This window comes from Chelonia mydas, chromosome 20, assembly GCF_015237465.2.
Source record: "Chelonia mydas isolate rCheMyd1 chromosome 20, rCheMyd1.pri.v2, whole genome shotgun sequence".
Lineage (NCBI taxonomy): Eukaryota > Metazoa > Chordata > Testudines > Cheloniidae > Chelonia > Chelonia mydas.
In genome coordinates this window covers 18152015-18175307 of record NC_051260.2, presented here as the reverse complement: position 1 = coordinate 18175307, position 23293 = coordinate 18152015, and the positions used below count along the sequence as shown (strand labels likewise).

The following is a 23293-nucleotide window of genomic DNA, read 5'->3' as shown; positions in this document are numbered from 1 at the left end:
CCTCACTCCCGACCCGCAGCCCCCAATAGCCCAGCCCTGGGCCCCCCCGCAGCTCTGCCGGTGCCCCTCACTCCCGACCTGCAGCCCCGGCCAGCCCAGCCCTGGGTCCCCCCGCAGCTCTGCCGGTGCCCCTCACTCCCGACCCGCAGCCCCCAATAGCCCAGCCCTGGGCTCCCTCCCCCCAGAGCTGCCAGTGCCCCTCACTCCTGACCCGCAGTCCCAGCCAGCCCGGCCCAGCTCCCACCGGCGCCCGTCCCTACCTGCAATCCGACAGGGCCACTCAAGCCAGGGAATCCCCGAGCCCCCTCATCTCCCTTCTGGCCAAACATCCCCTGCTGCCCACGGCGGCCGGGCTCCCCGTCCACTCCCTGCAGGGCCAGAGGGGTCGGGGTCAGTGCCCCCGCGGTGCAGAGACCCGCCGGTGCCCCCCCCGTGCAGTGCCCCTCCTCGGAGGCAGAGCTGGGGGTTGTGCAGCTCGGGGAGGTCTCGCAGTTCGGGGTGGGGGTCGCACAGCTCCGGGGGGGTCACACAGCAGCAGTGAAGGGCCAGGCACAGTGCCCGCAATGGACACTGGGGCAGGAGGGGTCTCCCGGGAGTGTCAAACGCAGCCCCGGGCACTAGTGGGGCACGGAGGGCGGGGCTGCGTGACTCCCTGGTGGGGCTGGGCGGTCAGAGGGGAGCAGGGGTGCTGAGGGGTGACTGGGCCGAGGGCCCCAGGGGCCAGCTGCGTGCTCCCTAGATACTCACCGCGGAGCCAGGGTGCCCGATGGGTCCCTGGATACCAGTTGGTCCCGGTGGGCCCTGGGTGGGGGAAGTGCAAAGTTAGAGCTGGGGCAAAAGCAGCCCCTAAGCCAGGCCCCTGCCCCCCTACCTGCCCCACTGTTCATCCCACCAGCATCTCCAGCCCCTTCCGAGCCCTCCACTACACCCCTCCCCTGTCTCCACCTGCCTCCTCCTCAGACCCCCCCGCACCACCCCACACCCCTGGCTCATGCCGGGCCGGAACTGGGTGTGAGGAGCCTGGCTGCGGGGCCCAGTCAGGGCCCTACAGCGACCCCCAGTGCTGCCCCCGGTACTTACCGCCTCGCCCTTGTCCCCCTTGCTCCCTTTCTGTCCGGAGCCCCCCAGCTCGCCCTGCAAAGGCAAAGTATGACGAAGTGGGACTGTTCTTAATGTTTCCTCTGAATACTGTAGGGGTGCCTCAGTTTCCCCTATGCATTTCTTAAGTCTCTAGGTGGTGGGATAAGGGGGTGTAACTGTTGCAGAGCAAAGGGCCAGGGTACATAAATGGCCGACACCCTGTCTCCTGGCAACTGATGGCCTGGGCCCTTCCCCCCTGCAAGGTGAGAGCTAAAGGGTTGGAGAACAAAGGAATCCGGTGACCTCCTGGCCCGGGAAAGGGACAAAGCCCAGAGGGGGCTGGGGGCTGGGGAGAGTTTCAGTTTGGGGCTGGCTGGGACATGGAGTGAAGGGAGACGTGGTTGTCTGGCTCACTGCCCCCCAAAATGGACCCAGCTGAGGGGTCCTGTTCTCTGAACCTACAAGCTCTGTGTTAGACCATGTCCCTGTGGTCTAATAAACCTTCTGTTTTCCTGGCTGGCTGAGAGTCCCGTCTGACTGCGGAGTTGGGGGGCAGGACCCTCTGGCTTCCCCAGGACCCCGCCTGGGCGGACTGGCTGTGGGAAGCGCACGGAGGGGCAGAGGAGGCTGAATGCTTCGAGGTCAGACCCAGGAAGGTGGAGCCGGGTGAGCTGTGTGTCCTGCAGACAGGCTGCTCCCCGAGAGGAGACTGCCCCAGAGTCCTGCCTGGCTTCGTGGGGAGCAGCTCCAGAGCATCGCCCGGGGACCCCGTGACACAAAGAGACCTCGATGAGACCTTCTGAGGACCCCGCGCCAGGGGAACCGTCCCCAATGAAACCGCCGTCCCTTGGGGAACCATCCCCCACAAACCAGCCATCGCCGCGGGAACCATCCCCAGGGAACCCCCCATCGCCGGGGGAACCGTCGCTGGAGACCCCAGCTCGGCGCGATGCTCCATCCCACCTACCTTGTCGCCATCCTCGCCCGCAGGGCCCGGGGGTCCAGCTGGGCCTGGCAGGCCCCCGGGCCCCTGGATCCCATCATGCCCGGCAGGGCCTATTGGGCCCCTCTCGCCCTGTGGGGCAGAAAAGGGAGCAACCAAAAGCAGGGTCAGTAGGGGCCACACGGGGCATAGACCAACCCCCTCCCCCCAGGGTCCCCCACACCCCATGGGGCACAGACCAAGCCCCTTCCCCCAGGGTCCTCACCCCCCCCGGGGCAGAGACTGACCCCCCAGAAAGGTGCAGCCCCCCACTGGACTCACACTGCCCCCCTTCAAGAGCCCCACGTCCAAGAGTGACCCCAACAGGAGCAGCCAGCACTTACCGGGGCACCCTTCTCCCCAGCAGGGCCGGGGGGGCCCTGCTCCCCCCCATGGCCTGGCAGCCCGATGCCTCCAGCTGCCCCCGAGGGGCCTCGCTCACCGGGGGAGCCCTGGGGAGAATTGCACATTGGTTGGGGGGTGCCGTGCCCCCAGTTCCCCCATGGAAGACCCCCCCTACCAAACACCACTGAGACCCTGCCCTGAGAGCCCTCAGAGCCCACCACACCGCACCCCCTCTGACAGCCCCCCAAGTCCCCCATTGACCCTCCCACAGACAGCCCCCCAGAACCCCATTCCCCCAACCCCGCAAGCCTCCCAAAGGCCCCCAAGAATCCCCAAACCCCTTTCCCTCCCCCCCAGAAGTCCCCTGTGGGCCCCCACCCCAGCTCTGGGCTCCCCCAGGAGAGGGGATGGGGCCATGGGGCCAGCTACTCACTGTGGGGCCCGGGGGCCCAGGAGGCCCTTCCCTGCCCTTCAGGCCGGCGGGCCCCTGGGGAGGAGACAAGACAGGAACATTACACCCTGCGGGTGCCCCACCCCAGCACCAGCCCTCACAGCCCCCCGCTCACGCAGCACTCACCGTCTCGCCGGGCGCGGCCCTGGCGCCGGGAAAGCCAGGGATTCCCGGGGGGCCGTTCTTCCCAGGCAGGCCGGCCGGGCCAGGGTCACCCTAGGGGACAGAGACGGTTAGCAGTGAGGGGGGACCCCTCCCACGCCCCCACCGCAGGCAGACGCCCCTCACCCTACCAGAGCCAAGGGGGCAGGGCCTGCAGCCGGGCACAGCCCCCCATTCCCCACGCCCCGGGGCGGGGGCAGAGCTGGCTGGGGCGGCTGAGCCCTCGGTCCGCACAGGGAGCAGCGAGGGGCCCCAGGGGCTGGTGCTGGGCACCTGCAGAGCGGGAAGAAGGTGCCAGTGTTTGCCAGGGGACCCTGAGCAGCTGACCCCAGGCCCAGCGTGTCCAGCCGGTGAGGAAGTGGGGTTTTATTCATCTTGTTACGTTGCAGGTGAGTCTTACTGTCCTCCACTAATACTGTACTCTGTGTACCTCAGTTTCCCTGTGTGCTGCACTGAGGTGGGAGGAACTGGAGGTGTGATTTTGCTGAGGCCCTCCGGGCAGGTGAGGCTGCCCAGCTCTTTGCACCTGTGTGACCTGAGACCCAGGAGGGGGGTACGACCACGTGACACCTTTGGCCTGGGAGGCGAGACAAAGAGAAGGAGGAGGAGCATCAAGGGGGGTGGTGGAGGTGGGGTGGTGGGGAGCTGGGGGTTTGCATGGGGGGACTGGAAGGGGGGAATCCAGGGTGCCTGGCCCAGGACTCCCAAGATGGACTTCGCTGAAAGTCACTGATGTCTGGAATGACAAGCTCTGTGTTAGGTCGTGTTCCTGTCGTCTAATAAACCTTCTGTTTTACTGGCTGGCTGAGAGTCCCGTCTGACTGCGGAGTTGGGGGGCAGGACCCTCTGGCTTCCCCACGACCCCGCCTGGGCGGACTCGCTGGGGGAAGCGCACGGAGGGGCAGAGGAGGCTGAATGCTCCGAGGTCAGACCCAGGAAGGTGGAAGCCGTGTGAGCTGTGTGTCCTGCAGACAGGCTGCTCACAGAAAGGCGACTGCCCCAGAGTCCTGCCTGGCTTCATGGGGAGCAGTTCCAGAGCATCGCCCGGGGACTCCGGGACAACTTGGTGTGTGCTGGATCCCACACTTCTCCCACAAGCACCGGAGCAGAGTTGACATGAAATTGGAGCCCTGGTCTGTAAGGATCTCCTCGGGGAACCCCACTGTCAGAGTCCCCGGGCGATGCTCTGGAACTGCTCCCCATGAAGCCAGGCAGGACTCTGGGGCAGTCTCCTCTCTGGGAGCAGCCTGTCTGCAGGACACACAGCTCACCCGGCTTCCACCTTCCTGGGTCTGATCCTCGGAGCATTCAGCCTCCTCTGCCCCTCCGTGCGCTTCCCACAGCGAGTCCACCCAGGCAGGGGTCCTGGGGGAGCCAGAGGGTCCTGCCCCCCAACTCCGCAGTCAGACGGGACTCTCAGCCAGCCAGTAAAACAGAAGGTTTATTAGGTGACAGGAACATGGTCTAACACAGAGCTTGTAGGTGCAGAGAACAGGACCCCTTAGTCAGGTCCGTCTTGGGGGGCAGGGAGGCCAGAGCCCGCATCTGAGCCTCCCTCCATTTCCCCAGCCAGCTCCAAACCCCATCCAGCCGACTCCCCCGGCCCCTCCTCCAGCCTTTGTCCAGCTTCCCGGGCAGAAGGTGTCACCCGGCCCCAGCCCCCTCCTGGCTCAGGTGACAGGCTCAGGTATCGTCCCTCCAGTGAAGCCCCCCCGCTATCCCATCCCAGTGCCGACAGTCCCAGTAAAACTCCCTTGCGACATCCCCAGGTCAGTCCGCCCCGCTCCCTGCTGCACCACACCCACCCTGCTGAAAACGGGGGCCCCAAGGGGCCACCCCCGGGACAGCAGGGAGCGAAATCCACCACCAGTATGAATTGCCTTGTTGAGGGGTCCCCAAGATGAATAAACCCCACTTTGTCACACGGCCCCTCTGCATCGACAAGGGTTGGGGGCTCTGAGACCTTCTCCAGCGCGGACAGGCACTAATTGGGGGTGTCCTAGCAGCAGGCTGGACGGGATGATCACAGTGGGTCCTCCTGGCCTTAAACCTTATTAATCTCTGCCCCAGGCATGCAGCCAGCCCGGGCAGAGCTAAGGGTAGGACCCAGGAGTCCGGGCTCCCCACCCCACCGCCTCTAACCACTAGACCACACGGTGACAAAGTGGATTTTTCCTCCTTATTGTGTTGTGCACAAGACTATGTGAGTCTTAGTGTTTCGCATGAATACTGGGTGCCTCAGTTTCCCTGTGTATTGCACCAAGGCCCAGGTGGTGGGAACTGGGTGTTTGACTTTTGCTGAGACCCTCGGGAGCAGGTGAGGCGGCTCCAGCTGCCAGCACATGTGCGATGGATGGTGCCCTTCGTACCCTGAGACCCAGGAGGGGGGATGCGACCAGAGGACACTTTGCCCCAGGGAAGTGAGACAAAGACCAGGAGGAGGAACAACAGGTGTGTCAGGGGGTCGGGTCGCTGGAAGCTGGGCAGTCTCGGAGGCATCTGGCCCGGGGTCCCCCCTAAAGTCACTGATCCTGTTCCCGTCGACTGGCTGAGAGTCACGGCTGACTGCGGAGTGGGGGGGCAGGGCCCTCTGGCTGCCCCAGGGGTCCCGTCCCGCTGCACCCGCCAAGGGAAGTGTGAGGTGCGAACAGGCTGCTGGCCGGGCCGAGGTCAGACCGGAACGGCTGTCACGGAGGAGGCTCCTTGCCCTGGTGACAGGTGCCCTGAGGGGAGTCGCGCCACCCCAGACCTGGCTGGCTTCATACAGAGCCGTTCCGGAGCACCGGACCCACCCACTCCCCTCCCAGAGAACCCAGGTGTCCGGGCTCCCAGCCCCTGGTCAGGCCTGCTTGCAGTGCTGCCCATGCAGGAACTGGGGGGCACGTGAGCACCCCCCCCGCTCCATGCATGAATCCACGGCCCCCAGCATGGCACTTACCTTAGCCCCTTCCCGGCCGGCAGCCCCTGGTAGCCCCTGCTCCCCAGGGGGGCCAGGGGAGCCCGGATGCCCCCGCTCTCCAATGGGGCCCGTCTCGCCCGAGTTACCCTGAGGGGCAGAGAAGGGGAACCAGTGAGGTGGGGCAGGGTGGTCTGGATCCAATGGGGGGCTTGCTGGGCCCTGCAAGAGAAGGGGCAGCCCCACCCCCACAGCAGCCGGTGGGGGGGGGGGCCATCACAGGCCATTGACAGGGAGATGGGCCCAGGCTCCCGAGGGCACGGGGCCAGGGCAGGCATGGGGCCGGGGGACGCGGGGCTCACTCACCTGGGGTCCCACCACTCCCGTGGGGCCAGGGGGGCCGGTCTTGCCGTGGTATCCCTGCGGAGAGACGGGGGGTGAGCGTTGGGCAGCCCCAGCAGCCGGGCCCCACTGGGGCGGCGACAGGGGTATGGGGGGGCCACTCACCGGCTCCCCGCGCTGTCCTGGGTGTCCGGGCAACCCGTCCTTCCCGGCTGGGCCCTGCCAAGGCGCAGAGTCAGGGGCTGCGAGCGCCAACCGGCCGGACCCCCCCAGGGCCGCCCCAGACGCCTCCCCCCAGGGCCGCCCCAGACGCCTCCCCGCAGGGCTGCCCCACGCACCAACCGGCCAGATCCCCCCACTGCTGCCACACACACCTCCCCCCAGGGCCGCCCCATGCACCAACCGGCCAGATCCCCCCACTGCTGCCCCACACGCCTCCCCGCAGGGCCGCCCCACGCACCAACCGGCCGGATCCCCCAAGGGCTGCCCCACGCACCAACCTGCTGGATCCCGCCCAGGGCCGCCCCACACACCTCCCCCCCAGGGCCGCCCCACGCACCAACCGGCCAGATCCCCCCAGGGCTGCCCCACACGCCTCCCCCCAGGGCTGCCCCACGCACCAACCGGCCGGATCCCACCCAGGGCCGCCCCACACACCTCCCCCCCAGGGCAGCCCCATGCACTAACTGGCTGGATTCCCCCCAGGGCCACCCCACACGCCTCCCCCCAGGGCTACCCCATGCACCAACTGCCCAGATTCCGCCCCAGGGCTGCCCCACACGCCTCCCCGCAAGGCTGCCCCACACACCAACCGGCCAGATCCCATCCCCCGGCCCAGGGCCACCCCACTCGCTCCACAGCTCCTCCCATAATGGCCCTCCCTGAACCCCAGCCCTGCAGGAGGGACCCCCAGGAGGGTTCATTCCTCTGTAAGAGGCCCCCGTAGCCAGCAGCGGGGAGGGGGGATCCCAGCCCAGGCACCCCAGGGGCGCTGAGCCCCCTGCACCGGTGGGGAGGGGGGAGTTGTACTTACAGGTGGACCCTTCGGGCCTCGGAAACCGTTGGGGCCCTGCGGCCCCTGGGGGCCCTGGGAGAGCAGGAGAACAGCTGTGAGCACAAGGGGGACAGCACCCAGACCCCCCTCAATTCCCCTCCCCCACCCTCTCCCACAGCCCTCCAGAGCCCCTGTATTCCCCTCCCCCACCCCTCCAGGACCCCTGTACTCCTCCCCCTCCCCTTAGCCCCCCAGGACCCCTGTACCCCCCTTCCCCCGAGCCCCACAGAGGCCCTGCTCCCCCTGGGTGGCTGTCCTGCCCCAGGGCAGGGGGTCGGTGGGGGATCCCCCACGCCCACAGACACTGGCCAGCCCGTGGGGTCCCTGTTCAGACTCACCTTCTCCCCCACGGCTCCGGGGGCCCCGTCATGGCTGGCGTCGCCCTGGGGACAGAGAATCAGGCTGAGGGCGGCCAGCCCCGCTCGGGGACGGGGACCCTGCGCCAGGGCACGCGCCAGCCGGGGCGCGGGCAGCAGGGATGGGCGCCGGGTCGGGGTGAGTCGAGGGGACGGGGGCGAGGCAGGGCCTGTGGGGGGGGTGGACCAGGGGGCGGGATGCCTGGCAGGGGTGCCAGGTGAGGAAGATGGGGGGCACTGGGGGCCACCGGGCACTGTGGAGGCACTGGGCAGAGGGAGGGCACTGGGTATGGGGGGCAGAGGTCAATGGGGGGATGGCAGGGAACTGGGCTCGGTCCCCAGCGCCCCATGGAGTGGGGCCAGGATGCTGTACCCACGGTGGGGGGGGGCATTGGGCAAGGGGGGTCTGGGTAATACCCGGAGGGTGGACATGGACGGACGGACGGAGCGCAGCCAGATCCTGAGCTACCTTCGGTCCCGGCTTCCCTGTCGGCCCCGTCTGGCCTCGCTCCCCTGGCAGGCCCTGGGCAGAGAGAGGGAGAGCAGGATGAGCGGGTGCAAGGTGGGGCGGGCTGCCCGAGACCAGGACCTGGCGGATGGGGGGCACCGGGGCCTGCTCAGCGCTGGCTGGGGGGGCTCTGGGGCCCAGCCGGGGCCAGTCACTGTGAGGGGGGGGAGCTCTGGGGCCCAGCTGGGGCTGGTCACTGTGGGGGTGGGGGGAGCTCTGGGGCCCAGCCAGGGCCGGTCACTGCAGGGGGGGCTCTGGGGCCCAGCCGGGGCCGGTCACTGTGGGGGTGGGGGGAGCTCTGGGGCCCAGCCGGGGCCGGTCACTGGGGAGGGGCTCTGGGGCCCAGCCGGGGCCGGTCACTAGAGTATGGGAGGAGTCAGGGCTGGTAGCTGGGGAACATGGGGGCTGTCACTGGGGGACAGAGCCGGCTCCTTGGCCTGTCCCCCCAGGCGCTGTGGGGGGCCGGGGGTGTCTGGGGCCACTCACCGGAGGTCCACGCTGTCCCGCCTGCCCAGCCTGGCCAGCCTTGCCCTGCGAGGGGAGAACAAAACGGTAGCGTGGGCGAAATACTGCGCGTGGTGCTGCCCTGCCCCACGGGCACACACGCCACGTGCCCCACGCATGCCGGCCCTGCACATGCGGAAGGGCCGGCTGCCCCCCTGCGATCACCTATGAGACTCTAGTAATATATAGATCAAGCCAGCGCGTGCCTCAGTTTCCCTGGTGCGGCTGGCACAGGGCTGCTGGCTCACAGGGTGGTGCCTGGCACGCTGGGCGAGGGGCGTCAGTCCCTGGACGAGTCTCCCTGGACCGCGCTGCCCGGAGGTCGCAGAGGGTTGCAGGCCCAGAGCTCGGGCCGAAGGGATGTGGGTTTCCCCCCGAGGGAGCGGGGCACCCGGGGGCCTGGCTCAGGGACGGGGCCTCCCCGAGGCTGTTCCATCCCGTGGGTCCGTGACACGCCCCGGCTGACACGCGGGTGACGGCGCCAGGACACAGCACACGCGACGCGTCTCTCCCAGCGCCCGCCGGCCAGGGACCCGGACCCGAGGGGGGCACGCACACACCCAGGCCGTGGGCGCCCGGCTGGGAGGGCCAGGGAGGCTGGCCGAGCGTAGGGCCCACGGGGCGGGGACTCAGGGCTCCAGGCTTCCGCCCCTGGCCCTGCCGCCCGCTCCCGGCGTGGCCTTGGGCCTCTGGCCTCAGTGTCCCCAGCTGCTGCTGCCCGCCTGCCAGGGGCGCGTGGGGCAGGGGCCGCGCTGGGCGCAGGGGCCCGGCTCACTCACCCGCTTTCCTTTCTCCCCTGCGAGCCCCAGGGGGCCCGGGAAGCCGGCAGAGCCCTGCGGGAGAGAGCACGGGTTAGGGGGGCGAAGCCAGGGGGCCTGGGCCCCCCTCCCAGGTCCCAGCCTCCTGCCCCCCACTTACCTTGGGGCCCTGGCGCCCAGGGTAGCCCGGCAGGCCTGGCACGCCCAGCTTGCCCTGCAGCGAGAGAGAGCGGAGCTGAGAGGCGGCAGGGCCCCAGCCGGACGCGGGGGCGGGGGGACGGGGACACACTCACCTTCTCCCCCGCCGGGCCGGAGGCGCCCGCCTCCCCCACGGGGCCCAGCTGGCCCTTCAGCCCCTCGGGGCCGTCCTCCCCCCGCGGCCCCAGCAGCCCCGCGTTGCCCTGCAACGGAGAGAGAGACGCCCCCCGGCACAGGGATACCGCAGCGTTAGGGGGGGGACTGCCCCTGTGCCGCCCCCTTCACCCCCTGGCCCGGAGCCCCCCTCCTGCCCCCCCAAGCCCCGCCCCTCCCCCTTCTGACCCACGGCCAGAGCCCCGCCTGCCCCTCCCTCCTCCTGCCCCACACCCAGAGCCCAACCCCCTCTCCCGGGTCCCTGCCCCACTGCCCAGCTCTGCCAGGCCCAGCCGACAGGCAGTGTCCAACAATTTACGTGATTTGTGCAGTCAGCCCCCCCAGTTCCCCCCCAGGAGGGGCCCCACTCACCCCAACCCCCCCAGAAGGGGCCCCGCTCACCCTGTCACCCTTGTGGCCCATGTCACCCTTGAAGCCGGGGAATCCGTCTTCTCCCTGGACAGAGATGTGGGTCAGGCCGGGTGGGGCCAACCCCAAAACCCGGGGGGGGGTCCCCTTCTCGTAGTGAACTGGGAGCTCGGCCCCCTGAACGATCAACATAGGGGATGCCCAAAGGTCCCCCAGCCCCCTGCCAACCCGGCCCTGCCCCCCCAACCCTGCCGGTGCCCCTCACTCCCGACCCGCAGCCCCTGCTAGCCCGCCCTGCCCCCCCACTCTGCCGGTGCCCCTCACTCCCGACCCGCAGCCCCCTGCTAGCCCGGCCCTGCCCCCCAAACCCTGCCGTGTCCCTCACTCCCGACCTGCAGCCCCCTGCTATCCCAGCCCTGCCCCCCCAGCCCTGCCGGTGCCCCTCACTCCCGACCCGCAGCCCCTGCTATCCCAGCCCTGCCCCCCCGACTCTGCCGTGCCCCTCACTCCCGACCCGCAGCCCCCTGCTATCCCAGCCCTGGGCTCCCCCCAGCCCTGCCGGTGCCCCTCACTCCCGACCCGCAGCCCCTGCTAGCCCAGCCCTGCCCCCCCGACTCTGCCGTGTCCCTCACTCCCGACCCGCAGCCCCCTGCTATCCCAGCCCTGCCCCCCCAGCCCTGCCGGTGCCCCTCACTCCCGACCCGCAGCCCCTGCTAGCCTGGCCCCAGCGCATGATTCCCCCCTGCAGGCCCCATTCCCACAGTGGGACACGTCACCTGGCAGGTCCCAGCTGGTGTGTTCCCCACCGGCCCCCCCCCCCGTCCTTACCTTCTCCCCTTTGCTTCCCTTCAGGCCCCTGGCTCCGAAGGCCCCCTGCAGAGACACGGGGGGAGGGGGTCAGAGCAGGACTCCGGGCCCCAAACACTCTGGAGGCAGCCAGCGCCCCCCGTGCCCCCCGCTGGCATCGGGCTGGGGGCCCTGGGGCACGTGGGGGGAGAGGCCCCGGGGGGCTGCCAGAGTCACACGCGGAGGCGCTGGCATGGCAGGGGGCAGCTCCTGTCTGGGCTCTGACCCTGCCGTGGGGCTGGCCTGGCTGACGGGGTGGGGGAAGGGAGGCCTTCGCTGGGGCACAGCTGAGCACTGGGGGCAGGACCCACCTTGACCCCGCGTGGGCCTGGGTAGCCAACGGGTCCCACGGCGCCGGCTGGGCCCTAGGGAGAGAGAGCGTCAGACATCCCAGCTCTGCTCCCCATGGGCCCCACCCCCCACGGAAACGACACCCCCCCCCACGAACCCTCCCCACAGGCCCCACCTCCGGTATGAGCCCCCCACAGCCCTCATGCCCTGCACGACCCCCTCATGGGCTCCATGGGCCCTGCCCCCCAAGGGCACCGCCAGGATGGGTCTGTGGCCCTGGGGCGTGCGGCTGCTTCGCCTGCTCCCCACATGCCCCTGATGGGGGGCAGCCCAGGCCCCAGGGGCTCTGTACCTGGAGCCCTTTCTCCCCCGCCGGCCCCTCTCTGCCAGGGTGACCCTGCAAGGAAGCACAAGAGACATGGGCAGGTTAGCGCCAGGCTGGGCTCCGGGGCCCCCAGCAGCCCCACCCCGGCCGCTATCCAGCTCACTGGCTGCAGGGGATAAAAGAGGAGGGGATGGGGGGTGCCCAGGGGGATGGGGGGTGCTGGGGGGCGTGTGCCCGGGGGGATGTGCCGGGGGAGGGGGCACATGCTGTGGTCCGCCTGTGTGTTTGCCCCCGGGGGGGTGTTCCCAGGGGGGGACACATACCAGAGGGGGGGATGCATGTGTGCCCGGGGGGGTGGACGGGACATGCTGTGGTCTGTCTGTGTGTTTGTTCCCGGGGGGTGGGGGGAATGTGCCAGGCAAAGCCCACGCCTGTGTCTGAGCCCCCAGCCCCTCTGCCGACCCCTGCCCTCCGGAGCCTGGCGTCCCCAGTACTTACGGGGGGCCCGTCAGCGCCGGCCACGCCCTGCATGCCCCGCTTCCCCAGCGGGCCCTGCGCGGAGAAAGGACACATCACGGGGGCGCCTACCTCAGATCCTGCCGCCCCCACTCGCAGCCGCCGTGGGGCCTGGCCGTGGGACACAGCCCCCCGGGGCCCCGACAGCCCTGGCCTCCCACACCGGCCCTGCAACGGGCACCCCACTGAGCCATCGCTCCATGCCCCCAACCCTGCAGTGGGGGTCCCAGGAGGCCCCACATATGCTCCAGAGCAGCCCCATGCCCTACCCACACTCACCTTCTCCCCCGGCATCCCGACAGGCCCCTGGGGGCCAGGCAGGCCCTGGCAGAGAGAACAGAGATGGGTCACAGGAGGACGGTGTACGGCCCCCCCTGCACACACCCCGGACCCCCCCGCCACACCCCGGGCCCCTACCCCCCCCAGCATCCCCACCCCCCAAGCCCACACCCCTGCCTCAGTCCCACGCCCCAGCCCGTCCCCTGACCCCACCCCCATCACACGCGCCACCCTGGACCCCAGGCCCCCTGCAGCCTCATCGACTGGACCCCAGGCCCCCATCTCTGGCCCACACCTCCAGTGGGACTGGCTGGGGGGGTGGGAAGCACTGGCCGACCACCCCCACTATTAGCGAAGGGGGGCAGGGGGAGCAATCCGGCCTCGCCCCATTGGCCCACATTTGGCCCCCGTGCGGGCGACGGACATACCTGGGGTCCCGGGGTTCCCTGCTGCCCGGGGGGGCCCGGCTCCCCCTGGATCCCCTGGGGAGAGAGCAGCATCCGTGAGACGTGGGCACAGGCCGCCCCCACCCCCACCCTGCCCAGCCGCCAGGGCAAGGCACTTCAAGTCCAGCTGGGGGGGCCCCCCACAACCACCCCCCAGCCCCTTCTACCGCCCAGAGCCCCCCCAACATCCCACAGCCCCCGGCACCTCTAGGGTCGGCCCCGCCCGCTCTCACCACGTTGCCCTTGGGCCCAGGCACGCCGTCCATGCCGCTCACGCCCTGCGGGGGGAGGGGAGAGCGTCAGTGGGGGGCAGCAAACACGGGGGGGGGAAGACGCATTGACAGGACTCGTACCGGCTGTCCTGGGGGGCCGGGGAGGCCACGGGAGCCGACCAAGCCGCGCACGCCCTATGGCCGAAGAAAGAGACGTTAGACTGCCTGAGAATACCAGCCCCCCACCCTCTGCTCGACCCCTCCAGAGCCTACTCCCCTCCCACAGCCAGAGAGGGAACCCAGGAGTCCTGGCTCCCAGCTTCCCCTGCTCTAACCACTAGCCCCCACCCCCTCCCAGAGCCAGAGAGAGAACCCAGGAGTCCTGGCTCCCAGCCCGCCCTGCTCAACCCCACCAGAGCCCACCCCCTCCCACAGCCAGGGAGCGAACCCAGGAGTCCTGCCCCCACCCCCGCCGGTGCCAGTGTGGGGTACTCACGGGCTCCCCGGGCTGCCCCCTGGGTCCTGCCGGTCCGCCCGAGCCCTAGGAGAGAGAGAGCAGAGCTGAGGGGGGCCGTGCTGGGTCTGGCAGCGCCCGTGCCCCCTTCCCGCCTGGGGCCCTTACCTTGGCTCCGTTCTCTCCTGGGGGGCCCGCTGGCCCTGGCTTCCCCACGTCCCCCTGCGGGAGAGAGAGTGAGAGGTGAGGCCTGTGGGGCCAGGCAGGGGGGCGCTCACAGCTGCCCCGTGGGGCCAGGAACGGGGGGTCGGGGCCCCGTGTTCACAGCTGCCCCGTGGGGCCGGGCGGGGGGCTCACACTTACCTTGTGACCCTTCTCGCCCGGCAGCCCCGGCAGCCCATCGAAGCCCCTGTCGCCCTACGGGTGCGGGGGGGAGGTCGTTAGCCATGCAGGCCCAGTTGGGAGTGGGGCAGGGACCGGGCCCAGCACACGGGGTGTGAGGGGGGCCACAGACACCCCCTGCCCACCCCAGAGGGCTCCGCTCCCCGCCACGGTCCCTCAGCCAGCCCCTTATCTCCCCGCTTGCCCCCTTCCCACCCTTCCCCCTTCTCCCCCCTACATCATCCCCCCGCCCCATCGTCCCCTGCCAGACCGAGCTCCAGCTGCAAAGCCCTCGGAAGTGAGGCCGCGCAGGACCCGGGGGCCGCAGAGTTGCCTTTTCATGGGCCGCAGAGTTGCCTTTTCATGTCAGAGCTGGGGAAACTGAGGCGCCAGAGGGGAAGAGACTCACCAGCCACACAGCAAGGGGGTTTGTGGCAAGGCTGGGAACAGAACCAGGGCTCCTGGCCCCACCCCCCACAATCCACCAGTTGCTCCCCTCCCGGAGCTGGAGATAGAACCCAGGAGTCCTGACTCCCAGCCCCCCCCCCCAATCCCCCCGCCAGGGACCTCAATCCAGCCACAGACCTTGGGTCCGGTGTCCCCCGGGAGGCCCCGGGCACCGTCCGCCCCAGAGCGACCCTGCAAAACATGTCAAGGGTGTGAGAGGCCCGCTCTGCAGGCTGGACCGGCTAAAGGGGGCCGGTTCGGGGCCGGCTGTGGGGGCGTTGGGAGGCTCTCGGGGGGGGTGTCTGGGACGTCGATAGGGACTGACGCCCACTCGGGGCCGGGCCGCCAGAGCCCGTGGAACAAAGCACCGGCTGGGCTGAGCTCTCGGGGGACCGGGGGGGCTGCGGACCCCCAGTGCGGGGCTCAGCCCCTGACGCGGCCCCCCGGGGGTGGCACCGTGGCTGCAGGTCACCTGGCCCCTGAGGACAGTTCAAAGCCCCCAGTGGGGTCCCTGGGCCCAACTCAGACACGACCAGACCTGGTGAATAACCAGCCGGGCCGTGGCTCTATGCCAGTGAAGGGACGGGCCCCCGGGGCCCCATCCTTAGGGGAGGGCTGGCAGAACAGAGGCCCCAGGAGCCTGGTGCTTGTTCGGAGCCGGGGGGGGTGCAAGGCTGTGGGCTTCCCTTGTCGGCGACACGTTTACCCCCAGAGCCCGAGGGCTGGGCAGGGACCCGGGGGTCCCCAGGGGGCAAAGCGAAGCAGGGTGGCCGGGGCAGAGCCTGCTCCAGAGGGCCAGGGCCGGGTCTCGGCAGGACCCCAGCGTGGGAGCACGGCCCCGCTGCTCTGAGCTGTGACCAGGCCGTGGGGGACCCGCCAGGCCGCCCTCGCTGGGCCAGGGCAGGGATCGGGGGGCAGGGACGGGGTCACTGAGGAGGGGGACGGGGGTGCCCGGGGTGGGCCGGGGGTGAGGGGCACGGAGCAGAGGTGCCGGGGCAGGAACTCTGTCGTTTTACTGCCCCGGGGAGGGTGCTGCATTGCCAGGTGCCCCGGGCCGGGCGGGAGGGGGGCAGCCCCCCAGGGCACCCCCCAGACTGTGCCCCCACTCACCCGTTTGCCCCCTTTCCCCGGCGGGCCGGGTGGGCCCTGCATCCCCCGCGGACCCTGCGGGAGAAAGAAGGGCTGACGGCTCCACTGGACACCCCCAGCTGGGCCCCCCCCCGGTCTTGTGCCACCTGCACCCCTCATCAGGCCCCACCCCCCAACCCCCCCACTGGGGCCCACTCTTCCCCCCTGAGCTGGGCCCTTAACCTCCCTCCATCCAGACTCTGCACCCCACTGGGCCCCACACTGGCCCCCAGCCTGCTCCCCACACCCCTCCCAGCCGGTCCCGGCACTGACCACCCCCCACCCAAACCTGCCCCAAACCTCGTCCCCCCAGCCGGCTGGGCACAGGGGCCATGCGCTGCTTAGCACCCCCGCCCCACGGCACAGGGAGCCCCCTGGCCTCCCTGCGGTCCCCCGGCTCACCTGAGGCCCCATGTCTCCCGAGTCCCCTTTCAGGCCGGGATTCCCAGGGAGACCCTACAAAAAACAAAGGAGAAAATCCACAGTGCGCGGGGGGGGCGGGGGAAGGAACGGGGGGGGCAGGGGGAGGAGGTGATGGTCCCCAGGTCAGAGTCACTGGCAGGGGAAAGGCTACGTCCTGGCTCAGCCCCCCCGCTGGCCCCCCACATCCCATTCCCTGCCCCCCGAGCTGCCTCCTCCCCACATCCCATTCCCTGCCTCCCAGGCCGGCCCACCCAGCCCTTGGGGGTCACTTTACATCCCGGAAATAAACCCCACGACACCCCCGCTACCCCATGCTGCCCCCCCTTCCCCTGGTGCCCCCCCAACCCCACCACTCACCAGGGGGCCCGGCCGGCCGGTCAAGCCCATGGGGCCCGGGGGTCCCTTCATGGCGAGCTGGAAGAGAAGGAGCCCGGTGAGGTGGGGGCAGAGGCGGGCCCCGGCGAGCGGGCGGGGGCCTGGGTGCGGATCCCGGCGCGGGCGCAAGGCCTGGCCTTACCTTGGCCTGCTGCAGGACAGCCTGCGCCTGCACCTCCTGGAAGGACACGGTGGGGCCCTTGGGCGAGTCGCCGCCGAACTGGAACTGGGGGGGGACGGGCAGCGCCCGGGTCAGAGACAGGGCAGGGAGCGGCTGGGCCCCCCGCTGGGGCACCAACCCCCTGCCCCCCGCCTGCGCACCAGCCCCCCCAGAGAGAGGGGGGAATGGCCCGCTCCCCCCCACCTGGGCACCAGCCCCCCAGCCCTACCCGAAGAGTGGGGACCAGACTGCCCCCCTCGATGGACACCAGCCCCCCAGCCAGTCTCAGCGCCCCACAACCCCCCCGGCCCGTCCTGCCCCGCGCAGCCCACGGCGACCCCCCCACCTACCGGCAGCATGATCATGGTCCCCGGAGGCCCCCGGCCCCCGTCGGCTCCCGGCAGCCCCGGCCGCCCCGCAGGGCCCTGTGGGGGAGGGAAGGAGCCCCCCGTCAATCAGCGGGCGGTGCAGGCAGGGACTCGCAGCCCCCGCGGCGGGGAGCATGCCGCCCATTCCTGAGCCCCCCGCCCCCCCGCAGCCTCAGACAGGGCCCCCTCCCCCGGCGCCACGGCTGCTTACCTGCTCGCCGGGGTCGCCCGGCAGCCCCGCCGGCCCCACCGACCCTGGGGGGCCCATCTCGCCCTGCCAGAGACACAGAGGAACCTCAGCCACTGCAGAGACCCAGCGAGGCCCCCTGCTCCCGCCTCGCCCCCCGCCCGCCAGCCCCTGCTCCCCCCGGTCCCCACTCCCCGCAGCGCGGGGTCCTTACCGCTGGGCCCGGGGCTCCCGGCGGCCCTTCGAATCGCCGGCCCTAGGGGGAGAAGAACCAGTTAGGGCAGCGCATCCCAACCCCCCGACCGGGGATCCGGCCCCTCGCGCAGCCCCAGCGCCCGGCAGGATTGAACCCATGGTCCCCGGAGCTGGGCGAGCCCCCACCCAGTGCCCCCCGCCCTGCTGCTCGCTCCCCAGGGCCGGTCAGCCGGACGGGGCCCATTGGGGGCCTCACGGGACGGGCTGAGCCCCCCACAGCCTGGTTCCCTTTGGCCAGGGCCCCCCCCCACAGCCCGACCTGGCCAGGGGCCAGTCCCACCCCACCCCTGGCCCGGCTGGCTCCGCTGCAGGACGAGGGACCCTGGGGAGGGTCCCCCCAGGACGGCTCTGCCCTGGGCTGCACTGGTACTCACGGGCTCGATGGTGGCCGGCTCCCCCTTCTCCCCCTTCCGGCTGGCTTCCTGCAAGGGACGCATGGGGCAGGGTGACACAGGCGGCAAACAGCCCCAGCCCCCCACGCCCAGCCACTGCAAACCCCCCCCCACTGCCCGGTCTCCCAAGCCTGCCCCACAGGGGGAGGGCGCCACCCCCCTGCCTCCCGCAGGCCTAGCTCTAGGCTAGCGGCTGGTTACGGGAGGCCCCAAGGAGAAGCCCAGATGGCCGACACTCCACCCCCCCGGCGCTTTGTCCCCCCAGTGCCTAGTCCCCACCGGCGCCCTGTCCACCCCGGCGCCCCGTCCCCCGATTCCCACCCGTGCCCCTTCCCCCGATTCCCACCCACACCCCGGCACCCTGTCTACACCAGCACCCTGTCCCCCCCGGCCTCCCGTCCCCCCATTCCCGCCCGCGCCCCATCCCGTTCGTACCCGGGCGGCCTGGCCCAGGGCTCCCCGTCGCTCGGCAGGGCCGTAGCGCTCCAGGCTGGCGTCGTGGCCCAGGGGCTCCCCGTCGTCGTACTCCTCATACTCCCTCAGGGCGTAGTCGGGGAGCTCGGTGCTGTTGGCCCCGGGGTCCCCGTCCGCCCCGATCCCGTGCTCCTCTCCCAGATCCTGCAGGTGAGGGGGGAAGCCGGGGTCACTGGCGTTTGCCAGGGGTGAGAGCTGTGTGCCCCACTGCATCCCTCCAGCCCCCTCCCCAGCCCTGGTACCTCGTAGGCCTCAGGCAGGTTCGGGCTGATGGTCACGGTGCTGGCAGGGGTGGTCCCGGGCAGTGGGGTGACGTGCTCCTCCCCAGATGGGGTCGCCTCCAGGGTAGGAGCTGCGTGGGTCAGGGCCTCCTCAAAGGGCAGTGGAGAGAAAACAGGACATTAGAGGAGAAAGGAGAGTGGCCAGGATGGCCCCACCCTGGGCATGGCCCACCGGGCGAGAGGGACTGGCAGGGGGGCGGCAAGGGGAGGTAGCTGGGGGGCAGCCAAGGGGGTAGTTGGGGGGGCAGGGGCACCTCCTGCTGTGGGGAGCGTTGTACCCTCCCAGGTGCCGTGGGGCTTGGTGCCAGGCGCAGGATCCAGCCGGGGGCTGCAACAGCCAACGGCTCCCGGAGCCAGGGAGGGAATCGCCCCCGCCCCCCCGCCCTCCCAGCCAGGCGTGACTCATGGCTCCACTCCTGCCCCGAGCCACATCTGACAGCTGCAGGCTTGGCCCCAGCCCGGGGAGGGGGGCTCGTTCCCTGCCCCAGCCCTCAGCCCTCCCATCCCCGGGGGCGCAGCTCAGACATTACTCTGCCCAGAAGGGTCCGAGGCGTGTGGAGAGAGTGCCCCCCGGCCCCCGCCCCCCAGCTCTCCACCCCAGCACCCGGCTCCCCTGCCCCACGCCCCCAGCCTGGGAGCTGGGCTGCCCGGCTGGCTCTATCCCCAGCCGGTCTTTAGGGAAGCCAGGAGCAAGCCGGAGATGGAGGGGGGAACAGGGGTGGGTCTGTCCCAGGACCCCTGGCTACCCAGACTCCCCACGTTACCCGCTGGCTGAGTCTCCCCCTGCCCAGGGCTTGGCCGGGGGCTCACGGCCCGAGTGCAGGTCCAGGGGGCACAGAGGCTGAATCGTCCCCGAGCAGGGTCTGGGGCTGGAGGTGGCTGCGGTGCCTAGCAGGAGGGGCCTGGGCCGGAGGGGGAGATGGAGCGGGGGGGGCGGCGGGCAGGTGGGTAAAGTGCTGGGGAGTGGAGGGGGGTGGAGGGAGGGATGGATGGACGGACGCACAGACAGAGCTCTCTCCTCTCGCCCACCCCCTCGCCCCAGCCCGCGGCCTGGCTCTGGGTCCCCCCGGGGCTGCGCTGGGCCCGGGGCGTGTGTGGGGCCCGGGGGGCAGAGCTGGGTTAGCCGGCAGCAGGATTAGGCTCAGGCCGTGGCGGGTTAGTCGCTCTCTCTACCTGGCCCGGCCCCACGGTGGGCGCGGTGTCCCGCTGCTCCGCCAGCTCCTTGTTCCTCTTCTTCTTGCCCTTGCCCCTGCGTTTGCCCTTCCCTTTGCCCTTCCTGCCCTTGCTCCGGGCGGGGGCAGCCGGGGGCTCCGGCCCGCTCTGCGCGGGGCAGGACGGGGCGGACCGGAGAACGGGGGAGAGACAGAGAGGGGCGTGAGAGACCTGTAGGTGCACACCGCCCCCCTGGCTGGCGTGGGCAACCCCCGCGCTGGCGGGGGGGGGGTGAGGCCCGGGCGTCTGGGGGCTCCCAGGCTCTGGCACCGTCCGTCCCCGTCCGGCTACGCCCGAGCGCTCGCGGGGGCCGGCCGTGGGGCCTGGTCAGGCCGTGACAGCAGGGCCGGCCTCTCCCCGGCTCGGGAGCGCTGCGGGCAGGGGGCTCCCACGCCGAGCCGGGCAGCGGGCAGCAGAGGACTCGTCTCACGGCGGCGCGAGCCGCGTGGGGCGAAGGACCCTGCTGCCCAAGACACGCAGGGCTGCTCTGTCAGGGTGGGGTCGGCTGCCCCAGGGGCGCGTTCCCAGGCCCCGGCCGTGACTCATCCCGAGCCCGGATCGAGACTCCCCGGGCGCTGACGCAGGCTCCGGCCGTGCCAAGCCCAGCTGAGCATATCCTGGCACCCGCGGGCGCACCTGGCCTCCTGGAGCAGGGCCGAGCAGCTCAGCGGGGCGGGGAGGCAGGGGGCACCTACCTCCTCGGGGTCCAGGCCCTGCAGGGCGTAGGGCAGCGGCATGTCGCACCCGGGCATGTAGGTCTCGCAGTAGTGCAGGGCTGCCCGTGGGTCCGGGGAGATCAGCAGCTGCTGGATGTCGCCCTGGCGGGGGGAGGCAAAACGGGCTGAGGGGGGGCTGAGGCACTGTGGGGTGAGCCCGCTGGGGGGCCCCACGTGCACCAGGCATGGCCACCCATGCGCGCTCCGTGGGCCTGGCCCCTGCCCCCCTCCAGCTGGCACCCATGTCCGAGGCCTGCCCCCCCAGCCCAGCTCACCGGCCCCTCCTGGGCCCGGGCCAGCCCCACGGCCGCAGCTGCGAGGAGCTGGCTGGGATCCGGCCCAGGCGGGGCGGGGGAGCGGGCAGGTGTTTCCGAACGCGCAGCGTGACGGGGCTGGCGCGGGGCCTGGGCGCTGCTGGCACCGGCACAAGCCAAGAGCCGCATCCCTCAGGGCCTCGCTGTCGGCTCGTTAGAGCCTCGTTGGCGGGGGGGGGGGGGGGGGGGGGGGGGCTGCTGGGGACAGGGGGAAGACAGGACGCCAGGGGGATGGGCACGGCCTGCCAAGCGAGGATCTGTGAGGAGAACTGCACAGGTGTGTGGAACCACCGCCGACGCCCCCTCAGACCCCCAAGTACCCAGACACCCCCAGAGCCAAATGGGACCCCCGCTCCCCCCCTCCGCCCCCTCCCCCCGCAACCCCTTCGCTCCTGGCCACGGGCCCCACAGCCCTGGGGAGAGACGCACCCCTCACACATACAGCCCTGCGGGGGCCCGTCTGACCCGCTGGGACCCACTGGCTGGGGGCAGCCCCCCAACCCCTCCCGGCTTCCACCGCTCAGCTCCCCATGGAGCCGCCGTACACCTGTGGGGCTTGGACGCAGCCCTGGGGCAGCCCCGCCGGGACCAGGGAGCTGCGCGCACATTCCTGGTGGGGGCGTGGGAAATGGGACCAGATGGGCCCGGCCCCCCCAGCAGGCGGATGGGGGGCGCCCTGGGAACATTCCTCCCAGCCCGGCCGCCCCCATGTTCCCAGGGAGATCGGCTTCACCCGCCGGGCGCAGCCAGCGGCCAGCGCGCACCGGCCAGCACGGGGCATCTGGGACTAGACAGAGGGGGACCCCCGGGGTCAGCCCAGGTCACCCGGCTCCCCAGCCCCTCTGTCCAGCTGCAGCTGCCAGAAAAGAGGGGCCCCACCCAGGGCCAGGCCCTGCCTTTGTCTCCCCCAGCCTCTGCCCCGGCCAGCCCCTTGGGGGCAGTGCTGTGGGCCCCGGGGGGGGTGCAGGGCTGAGGGTGGCCCCCGGGGCAGAGCCGTGAGCTGTGGCCCGGCCCAGCCCCTCTCCAGCCCTGCCCTGGGGAGCCCCCAGGGGCCCGACTCCAGGACAAGCCCGGCCTTGTTCCCAGCCGCCCCCAGCCCGGCTCCCCGGCATCAATGGGGGCCTTCTCCGTGGCCCCTGACATTTGCCGCTGGCAGCCGCAGCCGGCAGGAATGTGGGGGTGGCAGGGCCTGGGGGCAGCTCTCGGCCCGGCTGCCGCAGCTCCCGGCTCCTCAGGGTGCAGCCCCACCCAGCTCCAAGGCCCTGACCCCACACAGGGGGGCCTGGATAAGCCCATCCCCCCCCCTGCACTGGGGAGAATGGCAAACTGGGCCCTGCCCCGCTCCAGCCCCCCCGGGGGGCAGACTGCAGACACAGCCGGGGGGGTGTCCCTGAGCAGGGTGCCAGGACCTGGCATAGCAAGGGGGTCGCCAGGCTCCCACCACTGCAGGCCCGGCCTGACCCACAGCACGCAGTCCCCCGGCACCAGGACAAAGGGCCGGCCCGCAGGGCAGGGGCTCCCCATGACCCCCCCGCCCCCCCAGCCTGCCCCTGACTCGCCCCCAACCCAGCTGGGAGCAGCCAGGCTGCGCAAAGCACCCAGCCCCCCCTGGAGCCGTGCGCCCCCCAGCGCGGCCCCCCCAGTGCAGCCCCCCCTGGAGCCGCGCGCCTCCCAGCGCAGCCCCCCCGGTGCAGTCCCCCCTGGAGCCGTGCACCCCCCAGCGCGGCCCCCCCGGTGCAGCCCCCCCTGGAGCCGCGCGCCCCCCAGCGCGGCTCCCCCGGTGCAGCCCCACCTGGAAAACCTCCTTGTCCAGCAGCCGGGCCCCCAGCAGGGTGACGCCTGCCGTGCTGACGACGGGCCGCGGGCCACGCTCCAGGGGCAGCGTCACGGGCTCCTCGCAATCCACCAGCAGGGCCACGCTGGTGCCCTCCACGCTCAGTGCCACGCGGTGCCACCTGCGGGGGCCTGAGCGTCACGGGCCGGGCCGGGCCAGGAGCCCGGACGCCTGGGTTCTCTCCCCGGCTCCGGGAGGGGAGTGGGGCCCTGTGGTTAGAGTGCAGGGGCGGGGCCGGGAGCCCGGACGCCTGGGTTCTCTCCCCGGCTCCGGGAGGGGAGTGGGGCCCTGTGGTTAGAATGCAGGGGGGGCTGGGAGCCCGGACGCCTGGGTTCTCTCCCCGGCTCCGGGGGGGGATGGGGCCCTTTGGTTAGAGTGCGGGGGAGGCCGGGAGCCCGGACACCTGGGTTCTCTCCCCGGCTCCGGGAGGGGAGTGGGGCCCTGTGGTTAGAGTGCAGGGGGGGGCCGGGAGCCCGGACGCCTGGGTTCTCTCCCCGGCTCCGGGAGGGGAGTGGGGCCCTGTGGTTAGAATGCAGGGGGGGCTGGGAGCCCGGACGCCTGGGTTCTCTCCCCGGCTCCGGGGGGGGATGGGGCCCTTTGGTTAGAGTGCGGGGGAGGCCGGGAGCCCGGACGCCTGGGTTCTCTCCCCGGCTCCGGGAGGGGAGTGGGGCCCTGTGGTTAGAGTGCAGGGGGGGGCCGGGAGCCCGGACGCCTGGGTTCTCTCCCCGGCTCCGGGAGGGGAGTGGGGCCCTGTGGTTAGAGTGCAGGGGGGGGCTGGGAGCCCGGACGCCTGGGTTCTCTCCCCGGCTCGGGGGGGGG

General features: G+C 71.5%; 1 protein-coding gene across 4 annotated transcripts in view; it reads right to left on the bottom strand.

Annotated features, from left to right (window-relative positions):
• Positions 1-22617, bottom strand: part of COL5A3 (collagen type V alpha 3 chain) — a 50011-nt gene extending 27394 nt beyond the window's left edge. Inside the window, exons 1-43 of one of the 4 annotated variants that reach the window (XM_037887702.2) lie at positions 22433-22617; positions 20306-20428; positions 19572-19718; positions 18360-18488; positions 18079-18261; positions 17626-17673; positions 17211-17252; positions 17021-17083; positions 16792-16866; positions 16424-16507; positions 16264-16320; positions 15886-15939; positions 15466-15519; positions 14494-14547; positions 13891-13944; positions 13696-13749; positions 13570-13614; positions 13215-13268; positions 13095-13139; positions 12844-12897; positions 12416-12460; positions 12119-12172; positions 11648-11692; positions 11316-11369; positions 10987-11031; positions 10192-10245; positions 9732-9839; positions 9599-9652; positions 9460-9513; positions 8663-8707; positions 8138-8191; positions 7651-7695; positions 7292-7345; positions 6424-6477; positions 6283-6336; positions 5959-6066; positions 2985-3074; positions 2841-2894; positions 2407-2514; positions 2048-2155; positions 1081-1134; positions 748-801; positions 261-368 (exon numbers count right to left, since the gene is read on the bottom strand). In XM_037887702.2, coding sequence (XP_037743630.1) covers positions 261-368; positions 748-801; positions 1081-1134; positions 2048-2155; positions 2407-2514; positions 2841-2894; positions 2985-3074; positions 5959-6066; positions 6283-6336; positions 6424-6477; positions 7292-7345; positions 7651-7695; positions 8138-8191; positions 8663-8707; positions 9460-9513; positions 9599-9652; positions 9732-9839; positions 10192-10245; positions 10987-11031; positions 11316-11369; positions 11648-11692; positions 12119-12172; positions 12416-12460; positions 12844-12897; positions 13095-13139; positions 13215-13268; positions 13570-13614; positions 13696-13749; positions 13891-13944; positions 14494-14547; positions 15466-15519; positions 15886-15939; positions 16264-16320; positions 16424-16507; positions 16792-16866; positions 17021-17083; positions 17211-17252; positions 17626-17673; positions 18079-18261; positions 18360-18488; positions 19572-19718; positions 20306-20362 — 2856 coding nt within the window. In that variant the 5' untranslated portion in view covers positions 20363-20428; positions 22433-22617. The remainder of the gene's footprint in view (positions 1-260; positions 369-747; positions 802-1080; positions 1135-2047; positions 2156-2406; positions 2515-2840; positions 2895-2984; positions 3075-5958; positions 6067-6282; positions 6337-6423; positions 6478-7291; positions 7346-7650; positions 7696-8137; positions 8192-8662; positions 8708-9459; positions 9514-9598; positions 9653-9731; positions 9840-10191; positions 10246-10986; positions 11032-11315; positions 11370-11647; positions 11693-12118; positions 12173-12415; positions 12461-12843; positions 12898-13094; positions 13140-13214; positions 13269-13569; positions 13615-13695; positions 13750-13890; positions 13945-14493; positions 14548-15465; positions 15520-15885; positions 15940-16263; positions 16321-16423; positions 16508-16791; positions 16867-17020; positions 17084-17210; positions 17253-17625; positions 17674-18078; positions 18262-18359; positions 18489-19571; positions 19719-20305; positions 20429-22432) is intronic. The other 3 variants (XM_037887704.2, XM_037887705.2, XM_037887706.2) reach the window with 3 other exon arrangements.
• Positions 22618-23293: the final 676 nt, after the last annotated feature.